General features: G+C 37.9%; 1 protein-coding gene across 1 annotated transcript; it reads left to right on the forward strand.

The window, feature by feature from the left end:
* Window positions 1-6,012: 6,012 nt before the first annotated feature.
* LOC119688501 lies at window positions 6,013-11,710 on the forward strand. Its single transcript, XM_038103178.1, has 4 exons — window positions 6,013-6,095; window positions 8,033-8,910; window positions 9,052-9,831; window positions 11,511-11,710. Exons 1-4 carry the CDS (start codon window positions 6,013-6,015, stop codon window positions 11,708-11,710), a joined length of 1,941 nt encoding a protein of 646 aa, XP_037959106.1.

Raw genomic sequence — 11,710 nt, forward strand, 5'->3', positions numbered from 1 at the left:
AGGAATCAAAAGGTTGAAAGTTGGCCTAGGTCTTCGTCATGATTTTTGTTGGAGCTTTATCATAGTCGACGTAAATTCCCCGATTTTAGGAGCAGATTTTTTTTCCAGATATGGTCTCATATTAGACGTAAAGGAAAAAAAGCTAATTGATTTGCTGACAACGTTAAATGTGACTGGTGCGGTCAAAAAGGTCACCACACACTCGATATCAACGCTGGACAAAAATAGCAATATTTTTAACGCTTTCCTTAAGAAATATAAGTCTGACATTACCGCCCTCTAGAAATTGCAATGAGCGGGACAAAGATGTTTTAAATGAGAATATTGTGACATCTACTACAGCTGCCATGCAACAAAGCACCAATTCGGATTCGGATTTGCGGAAAGCCGAAGGTTGAAAAATTTGGTCTCAACATTTACACCAATAAACGAAAGGCTCGCAAACATCCGTATTAATTCAAAATTATTCTACATTACTAAGATGACGACACTAAGGAAACTTTTTATAAACAGCTTGAACAAGCATATGAGCGCTGTTTCAATCATGACATTAAAATCGTTGTAGGAAACTTTAACGTAAAGGTGGATAAAATAGGTATTATTGGTGCTACTACCGGAAACTTTAGCCTTCATACAAAAACTTCTGATAATGGAAGAAGGCCGATTGATTTCGCCACCGCTAGAAACATGAAACAGACCTGGCAAATCAACGCCAGACCAGATATTCGCAGTGCGTCAAATCCTGGAGAAGACCTAAGAAAAACAAATCGTCACACACCATCTATGTTTCGATTTTAAAGCTGCTTTTGACACTACGACTAGAAGCGCACTCTATGCCGCTATGTCTGAATTTGGTATCCTAGTAAAATTTATACGGTTATGTAAAATGACGTTGAGCAACACCACCAGCTCCATTAGAATCGGGAAGAACCTCTTTGAGCCGTTTGACACGAAACGAGGTTTCAGACAGGGTGACTCCATGTGTGATTACTTTAACTTGATGTTGGAAATGATTATTCTACAAAAGTGTAATGCTGCTTGTGTATGCCGATGATATTGATATCATTGGCCTAAACACCCGCATCGTCGGTGCGGCATATTTCAATTTAGAAAAAGGGGTACGTTCTGTCAACAAACAAATCTCATGAGCATCTTGGGATCCACGCCACTCTTGACAATTATAAATAAGTTCGAAATTGTGAAAGACTTTGTTTAATTAGGCACCAGCTTAAACACCAAAAACGACGTTAGTCTAGCGATTCAACGAAGAATCACTTTTGCCAACAGATGTTACTTCGGGCTAAGTAGCTAAGTAATTAAGAAATAAAGCCCTCTCTCGATAAACAAAAATCACGCTGTATAAATCTCTTATCTATTGCCTGTCCTGCTGTATGATACAGAAGCTTGGACAATCACCAACAGTGATGAGAAGGTATAAGAAGCATTCGAGAGAAAAATTCTTCGGAAGATCTATAGTCCCTTACACGTTGGCGACGAGTATTGAATTAGATGGAACGATGAGCTGTATGAGCTATACCGCGATATTGATGTAGTTAAACGCATAAAAACTCAAAATTCAGAAAGGTGTTTGATTCGGTACCCGCAGGTGGAAAATGCGGTAGAGGACATCCGCATCTTCGGTAGAAGCAACAGGTGACCAACGATTTAAGGGCGCTTGATACTAACAACTGACGACAGCAAGCAACTAATCGGGCTGGATGGCGGAGGCTACTCGATGCGGCCAAGGACGACTCACGTCTGTAATGGCCAACTAAGTAAGTAATTAAGGTAGGTTGTACTGATTGACGAAAAATCGGTTTGTATATACACAACTTTTTTCATATAAAATATGTCTTCTATTTCCACGTGGCAAGGTTTAGGTTTAGTTAGGTAAGGTTAGGTTAGGTTTGGAAGGCGCGTGTTGACCGTTGTCAGCACTTCCACTCGGAGGCATATATTGCCCATTGTGATGTCCTCAAAAATTTTGCCGGGAGAGGCGAGTTGCTTACCTTTGTAATCCTTGTTAAACCATTTGGTTTTCCAAATGAAGTTGAGGAGTTCCGATAAGTTTGCTTTTGTTATCTCTTCCAAGCCAGTAAAATAAGGATCCCCAAGACGTTAAAGTAGCCTTGTTTGAAGTCCTTGACAGAGACGCAGAAAGTGGTTGATAGATTTTACCTCCTCTTCATCTTAGCAACTGCTGCATAATCCACTTGTTGGAATTCGCCACCGTTGGAGAATAGGTGCAATGGCACAGTGCCCCGTTAGTACTTCAGTAAGCACACGAACTGCAGGTTTGCTGAAGCCTAAAAAGCTTTTCGTTTTAACTTTGTTCAACTTAGGCCATAAGGTTCTAGTGACCTCACAGTCTTCACGGTTAGATCATAAATTGATTTCCTCTATCATCCTAAACAGTTCACATATTGGTGTTCGTATTGTGAGGTCAGTCTCTCCTGTATGCACTTCAGAACCTCTTCTGGCCATCTCATCTGCTAGTTCATTCCCTTCAATATTGCTATGTCCAGAAACCCAGCAAAGAGAGACCTTGTGATATGATGCTCATCAGTGACGTACGATATTTCAATACAATCTGGGATTTAACTGTTTTGGATTCAATTGCTTTCAGCGCAGCCTGACTATCTACAAAAATCATGATATTCGAGGGATGAATTGTACTTTGTTGTATAAGGTTGGCCGTTTTTTCAATAGCATATATCTCGGTATGAAAGAAGCTGCAAGTGTCAGGGAGTCGGTAGGACTGCCTCATCTGCATATCTTTCGAGAAGATACCTGCTCCTGCCGCCCTCCATCTTTGAGGCTTCTTTGTAGATGGTTACTGCAGAGTTACCTGTTACACATTCAAGCTCCTAGCTATCTCTGGTTGGATAAAGAATGGGAATTCTGGTCTTGAAATCTAGTATTGGTGTCATATAGTCTGTAGCAGAGTCCAGGTCCGCTTTGACTGAGCCATAATCTCTCCTTCTAATCTCCTTCAAAATTGTACGGTGTCCGTAGTTAGCTGGTTTCCACATCTTAGACTCCTGAAGCCTAAGAGCACTTTTGGCAGCACAGCCTTGAATAAACACCCACAGTGGTAGGAGATGTAGTATAACATTTAGACCCTCTTACGGCCTACTGTTGATTGCTCCGGTGATAACAAGCCAATCTCTGTGTTTTTCAATTCAGGCTAGATTGCATTTTTTGTCCAACGCCTGTCACCAGACGAGAGACCCATAGGTAATAATAGGCCTGATGATCGTCGTGTACATTCCGTATACTACGTACGGTGACAATCCCCATCGCTTCCCAAATGTCTTTTTGTATCTATCTTTAATATTCATTTTCCAATTTAGTTTGGAATCAAGGACAACACCAAGATATTTGGCTTCCGAGGAAAGATTCAGTATAATTCCATCTAGTCTGGGTAAGGTGAAAGTAGGTATTTTTGTTTTCCGTACGAACAGGACAAATTCTGTCTTAGTAGGATTAACTCCTAAACCATTACTTTTAGCCCACCTGGAGATTTCACCAAGTGCCGATTTCATTCAATCTAGTCTGGGTAAGGTGAAAGTAGGTATTTTTGTTTTCCCGTACGAACAGGACAAATTCTGTCTTAGTAGGATTAACTCCTAAACCATTACTTTTAGCCCACCTGGAGATTTCACCAAGTGCCGATTTTATGAGCTCACTAATCGTTGACAAGTATTTGCCTGAGATTAACATGGCAACGTCATCGGCGTAGGCGACAACCTTTGTTCTCCTAGCCCTGAAGATTTGCAAGATTTTGTTAACTACCAAGAGCCAGAGAAGGGGTGATAATACTCCTCCCTGTGGGGTGCCCCTCGTGACCATGCTCCTGGTCACGAAACCCGTTCCCATATTAGCGTTGATGGCCTTGCTTTCAAGCATTTTGCCAATCTATGCTATTATGAAATTCTTGACTCCATTCTTTCTAAGCGCCTCTCGGATCGCGTTCGTATATATGTTATTGAAAGCTCTCTCAATATCAAGGAATCCAGCCAGGGTGTACTTCTTTAGTTCGAGAGATCTTTCAATAGTGCCAACCACTTTGTGGAGAGCACTTTCTACCGACATACTCTTATACGGCGTTTACATTGGCCGAAAGTGGCTCATTTTGGTCAAAAATCGAAAATGAGTATCGAATGGCTCATTCTTGCATATAAAATTTCAAGCACAAAAATGAGCAATTTTCTCACATTCTGTATGAATGAAGTTCGAATGCATTCCACATACGTTCCAAATGCAAAGGAATCCATTGAACATACCCTAAATGAAAGCTCTTCATGGCATTTTGACAGTTTGAAAAAGCTGTTTTTAACATATTTACAAAAAAAGGTAAACAAATGTTTGGTGGTTGCATTTTCTTGAAAACGATGCACTGCTTTTTAGAACTTTTACTTCCCAAAAAGTAATTAATCGAAGTTAAAAATATGTTTTAAGTTTCTAATGTAAGGTTTGAAGGCATATTTAACCTTCATGCAACATTTTTTTGGCCTGTGCCAACATGCAACTTGAAAAATCAGCTGTTGAAATGAGAACAAATGAAATAGAACGAATGTAAACACTTTCAAATGGCTCATTCAAAATGAGCCATTTTCGGCCAATGTAAACGCCATATTACGGTATGCGTGTTGTGCCATGTCCTTCGTGCGGATACTGGTTTTTCCTCTAATATGGAAGTCAATAAGTCTCTCCAGTGTTTTCAAAATAAATGAGGAGAGTCTAATTGGTCTGCAATCCTTTGCAGTAGAGTGATTTAGCTTTCCCGCTTTTGGAATAAAAACCACCCCTCCAAGCTTTAGGTACATATCCATCTCTTAAGCATTTTGAAAAGATGCTTACTAGATGAGGAACCACGCTTTCAGCAGACTGTTGCAACATGGTAGGTATAGTTCCATCTGGTCCCGACGATGTGTAAGGATCAAGTAGGTTAATACCCCAGGTATCTTTATCTCTGCTAATAATATTTACGACGTCATTCCTAGCTACTTAAAAAGGATTTAACTGTGAATCAACTGTGAATTAACTGTGAGTCGATGCAGCCAGGGAAGTGTGTCAACATTAGAATATTAAGGGATTTACGACTCGAGTCTGTCAATGAGCCGTCTGGCTTTTTAATACTGCTTAGTGTTGTTGAGTCTCCAGATAGTATTTTTAGTAGCCTTGATGCTTAATTTACAGTCCCAATAGCTCCGCAGAACTGTTGTCAGGAATTCCTCTTTGTAGTTTTAATTCTGCTTTTGTACATATTAAAACTAGCTTTATAGAAGTTCCAATCCTCTTCTTTCTGGTTGCTTTTTGCCTTGTTGAAAAGTTTTCTGGATGTAGTTCTCAACAGCCTCAACTCAGCACTCCACCAAACCGGTTGAGGTTTGGTTTTTGGCCTAGTTAGGTGGCAAGCTGATTCAAAAGATTTATTCAAGATACCCGTAACGCGACCGACCGCTTTATCAATGTTTGCATTCCCTTGGCCAATTTTGACGTTTGTCTGAATTAACTTTTGGCTCGCAAGTCAGCATTTTTGGGATTTCTGTATGGTTTAGGACTCCTAACTTCTAGATTGATTTTGAAGTGTATCCGACAATGATCCGAAAAGGAGTGCATGTCTGATACCCTCCAATTATCTACCTTAAAGTAATTAGAGTCAGTGATCACTGTAATATCAATAATTTCTTCCCTAATCCTATTTCGAAATGTTGGCTTATTGCATAAAGTTAGATTAGTAGAAAGAATAAAATCAAAAACGGACTTAACCCCACTGTTGGTATCACTGCTACCGCAGAGCTCGTGATGTCCATTTGCATAACAGCCAGCTACCAGAGACAGTCCTCGTGATTCTGCATAAGCAGTTAGGGCTCGAAAGACTGCTGGTGGTGGTTCTTCTTCGTCGTACGGAAAGTATGCGGACGTCAGCAGCTGGGCCTATGTCTTTGTTACGTTTAGTTAAGAATTAAGAATACTAAAACCAGTATGGACCTATGACATTCAACTATGGAAACAGTCTCAACATCTAACATCGAAATTCTCCAAAGTTTTAAGTCTAAAACTCTACGAGAAATTGTGAACGCTCCATGGTATGTAACCAACATCTAAATCCACCGGGGTCTTAGGATAATTCCGGTAAAAGATGAAGTAAAAAAGGTAGCCAGAAAATAGCATGAAAGAATACAAATTCATTTCAACATTCTTGTTTCCAGTTTGATGTTCCCCTCAAAAATTTTTGCGAGGCTGAAAAGAAAATGCCCTGTCAGATGTTAAAATAAAAACTTCATTAAAAAAAAAAAAGAAAAGAGAAGGTCTTGACAGGAAGAAGTACCTAAATTTTAAATTATCAGGTCTTAAATCTCATTTATCAAAAAAATTGTAAAATGTCACAATATTATTTGACAGAATATGTTACATATTAAATTTAAATTAAATGAAAAGAAAAAAAAAATAAAAATACTCGAAACAGCTGTATGGTCAGCCAAAAATTCAATTAATTAAAATAATAAAAAAAAATAAATTTTTTCTTGTTGTAGTTCACTACTGTTCGAAAAAACCTATTTATAAAAACAAAAATTTAAATTTTTTTTGTGTTATTGGGCAAGGGTGACTATTCTTCAAGGCAAAAGATTGTAGTGCAAAAAAATATTATTTGCATGGATTTAAATAAATTAATTAATTAAATTATAATCCACTTAATTTAAAGATTTAGAAATGGGAGAAAATTATCAGCTGTTAGCGAAATCGTCGTAAGTTTTTACGAAGTCGTCAACAATTAAACTAACATAAAAATATATTACAGTTGCCCACTTTATTTAAAAGGATATTTTAAACATTTAGTGAAGTCCTTTCAGGAACTCCCACATAAAATAGCGATTAGTGATTGTTAGCTTAAACCGAATAAATTTTAAAATAAAGCTGAAGAGTTTAATTTTTGCTAAGTTTCTTATAATACGTTCTGTGCGATTTTAAGTGCAAATAAAAATCTGACGTTGAACACAAGTGCAGCTGCTGAAGTAAACAATTTGTCCCTTGCTTATCCTCCATATTCCTTGGAAGGTCCGTTGCAACACGGTATGCTGTTATTTTCGAATAGTGGAATTCATGCCATGGTTGTATTTGACTGCTTCACTTAGCTTCCTGCACAAAGGCGCTAACCGCTGGCTGCATCGGTCTAGGTCCTGTTTGAGTGGTGCTCCGCAATGTGATAACATCAATTAATGTTTATCTCGCGCTCAAAATTTTAAAGAACCAGAAGTGCTTTTATTTTTTACCGCTTGTGTTTATGCATTTTCTGTTTTGTTCTCATGTTTTCTTTTTTTAATTAGAGTCCTTATTTATGAAACTTCTTTGTGAATGAATGAAAAGGAACGCAACAAGTTTTCGAATGCAGTGCACAACTGGAAAAAATAAAAACAAAAGAAATAAAATTTAAAATTTAATTGAAATTGTTTACACTGTAAAAAGAGTTAACATTTTACAGCTTTTCTGGTGCTTTGTCTTTTTTAGAACAATGCTGCTTTAGAACAATGCTGGAAACCTGAAGAGTTGCTGAAGGCGAAAGTGTTTCCTTTGGTGTTAGAAGCTCTAATTACTACAGAGTTTTCAAGATTTGAAACTGTACTAAGCCAGTTAAAAAACAAAAATGGAGATTACAGAGATAACTAACGAAAACACTTATCTAAAATTGCGCTGTTGATAATAACCAATTGCATGAATTGTTATTAGTAACGCCTCCGAAGTGAATTTATAATAATAACACGTTCAGAGTGTCTCACATAGGCAGTTTTGCTCATTAAGACGGTCATTCACAATAGAAATAGCTTTTATATAAATTAGCTTATTATGTATAAGTTAATTGATTTAAGGTAAAAATGTCAAATGCAATCCTTAAAAGTGCATTTCCTAAAGAATGCTCTGTTTCAAAGGATTCATTTTAAATGTGGAGTAAAGCATTTGAATTATTGAACCACCTCAAAGTTGGCTAGAATTTTTTTGGCATAAGATTTAATTTCTAAGACTATAGTTCAACGCGCCAAACAAAGCAGCAGGCACAAACCAACTACAGTATTGCCAACCGCAAAGTTAAACGCAGCGCTAGAGCCGATAAGCGCAGATGGCTCGACAATTTAGCAACAGAAGCCCAAAAAGCAAGCGAATCACATAGGCTCAAAGACCTACACAACATCACTAAAGCTATGGTGGGACGTAAACACAGGATTGCAAAGCCAATAAAAAATACCAGGGGCGAACTAGTACACTCTACCGAAGATCAGTTAAAAGTTTGGGAAGATCACTACAGAAATCTCCTAGCGGGAAACAACACCTATCCTCAGCAGGAACTATGTAGTAGACACCACGAACATGTTGCTCGCAACGATATAAACACAGATGTACCTAACATCAGTGAAATTGAGGCAGCAATAACTCAGCTTAAAGCAGGTAAGTCCGCTGGTCCGGACAATATTGCTCCCGAACTGCTCAAAGCAGACAAAAGTTCAGCTGCTCAAATTATTCAACCAATTGTCAACAACTTCTGGTCCCAAGAGTCATTACCGCCTAATCTTAAAGACGGCATCATTATTTATATACCAAAGAAAGGTAACCTGATGGAATGCTCCAACTGGAGAGGCATAACTTTACTAAATGTAGCTTATAAAGTTATTGCTCAAATCTTACATAAACGTTTAACTTCGGCCGTTGAGCCTACACTACGAGCCGAGCAAGCAGGATTTAGGCATAATCGATCATGTGCCGACCACATAAACAGCCTTCGAATAATAGTCGAACAGTCTAGCGAATGGCGATCTCCTCTATACTTGCTGTTTATCGACTTTAAACGTGCATTCGATACACTTCTCCATACCACGATCTGGTATGCATTAGAGTGTAAAGGTATACCGAGTAAATTAATAAATTTAGTAAAAGGCTTGTACTCTGACGCGCACTGCTCAGTATTTCACGAAGGGCGTCTCAGCGGGCAAATTCAAATTAAGTCTGGCGTCCGATAAGGTTGCATTCTTTCACCTATACTATTTAATATAGTCTTAGATGTGGTTATGTCGGAAGCTATGAGCACAAATCATGGCATCTCATTCGGCCTTCATAACAAACTTACTGACCTCGATTACGCTGATGACATCTGTTTACTAACGCATAACTTTTCCCAGATGCAAATATCGTTAAACAACATCGCAAAGCGTGCACTGGCAGCTGGTCTGTCAATCAATATCAACAAAACCAAGTCTATGCGTCTCAATTCAAACTGCTTAACGAAGTTTCAACTAGATGGCTCCTACATCGAAGATGTACAAAGTTTCTGCTATCTGGGAAGCTACATTTCGAACAACGGCGGCAGTCGGCAAGACATACAGTACAGGCTATCGAAAGCGAAGCAAGCGTTTGGAACCCTTAGCAAAATCTGGCGTTCATCCAACATCACACAACGCACTAAGATACACCTGTACAATGCAAACGTAAAATCAACTTTACTATATGGTAGTGAGAGTTGGAACCTAACGGCAAGAGACGCACAACAGCTACAAGCCTTTGTCAATCGTTGTCTACGACGCATCCTTCATGTATTCTGGCCAGCAACCATAACCAATAATGAGCTCTGGTTTAGAACGAATCAGCCTCTTATAACTGATGAAATAATGATGCGCAAATACAAATGGCTTGGCCATACGTTAAGAAAACCCGCTGATGATATCGCAAGAAATGTCTTAGATTTCAACCCTCAAGGCAGTAGAAGACCAGGGCGTCTGCGCAACACTTGGAAACGACAAACTGAAGCCGAATCAAGAAATGCTGGAAAGAGCTGGAGTGAAACTAAACGTCTTGCATTAGATAGAGTTCAATGGAAACTATTTGTTACAGCCCTCTGTTCCACCTAGGAATAAAAGGATTAAATAAAAAAAATAAAATAGTTCAACTCCATATATACAAACAATAATAGTCGTTTATGGTTCTGTATCAGATTTCATGGACGGCGGTATTCTAATATATACCATTTTATAACAAGTTCGCTTTTCCGTATGTACCTGTATGTACGAATTGTTTAGGGCCGTTAATGACGACAATTCACTATACAAAAAGGTTTCATATAAATCACCTCATTATAAAATCAACTGATTTGAGACGAAAAACATCGAATGCAACCCTTAAAAATAAATTATAGCACATGCACATTGTCTCATTTAGGCGGTTTTGCTGATTATAACCACTAGTGAGGATGAATTACAATACAAAAAGATTTCATATAAATAAAACAGTTAAAAATAAATATGTTACGAGGTAAATGACAATTTGAAGCATATGTCATATATTTTATATATAAAATGAAAATAAATAAAAGTTGGACTGTAAAATAAAAAATAAAATAAATAAGAAAATAAAATAAATAAAAAATAAGTAATAAGAAAATAAGTATTTAATAATAGGTCTGTTCCAGGACCTACGCGTAGTAAAACTCAAGTAAAACACAAGTAAAGTACAAACTGAAAGCGTAACACAAATAAACTGTCAATTTACGCACTTTACACAGTATAGCTTTGTGCCAAATCTGGTGAGAACACCAGAGCCGCGCAAATAAACAATACAAAAATTTGAATTCAAACGAAAACAGCTGATTCACACATCACATAAATTTTCCTTGAAATAAAATGTACGAGTAAACTCTGTTTAGCATTTTCAAATTTGACAGGGCTGTTGCGCTCTCTCAGTTGCTCTCATTTAAGATTTGATATTAATTATGGTTAAATTCATTTGGAAAGATTCAATAAAGTAAATTATTAAAATGCATTGAACCTGTCTCTTTTTTTAAATACGCTCATGTTAATTTTACTCATTTTTTTTTTATTTATTTTTGTTAAGTTGTTACTAATCACTTCAATTTAAATGTTCATTTGTTTTAAATCAGGAAAGAAGAGTAGCGTGTTGCAGTTTCGGGAGGGGAGCCATTGGACTAAAAGTATTTCCATAGAGTTAATCCATACAGAAATTTGTTAAAAAGATTTCTGAGTCATTTCCCATACATGCCCATTTATCCCCCTTCCAGTGGTGGAGTTTAAACGACGACGCGATACGAAAGTCAAATACAGGTTGTAGCTACTTGCGATAGTCACACAACGTCGTTGGAAAACGCACTAATCGGTCTAAACGTGTAACCTTTAAAAAGTCACCTTCTTCTTCCTCCTCTTGATTAGCTAAGGAGGGTGACGAATGCTGCCTGCTGATATCTTCATCCTGCTGACGGTTTTAACATGTCAATTGTACGAGGGCTGCTATATATATTTCTGGCCTAGGCTTAGTGGCTTAGTGTTGCCAGGTGCAATCTGACATTTCCATTGGAAAGGTTGACAGTTTTCAGCATAACATCATTCAGAATGTGTTGTCATTTAATTGTGAATTGTTTTATTTACAAAGACTTGAAAAATTCATCTCGGCCAAAAATTGGAAAAAACATGTTTTTTACAACTTTCGACGTGGATTATCACGACAAGAGTGCATTGATGAACTAAAACCTTTGTATGGCGATAAAGCAGCATCCTATAGCACTGTGAAAAACTGGTTTAATGAATTCAATCGTGGCCGACGCTCGCTCAACGACGTATTCCGTGAAGGTCGGCCAAAAACGGCCGTTGTGCCAGAGTACATTGATGCCGTGGGTGAACTGATAATGCAAGATTGTCATGTGACATAG

The sequence above is a fragment of the Teleopsis dalmanni genome, chromosome X (genome assembly GCF_002237135.1).
Source record: "Teleopsis dalmanni isolate 2A chromosome X, ASM223713v2, whole genome shotgun sequence".
NCBI lineage: Eukaryota > Metazoa > Arthropoda > Insecta > Diptera > Diopsidae > Teleopsis > Teleopsis dalmanni.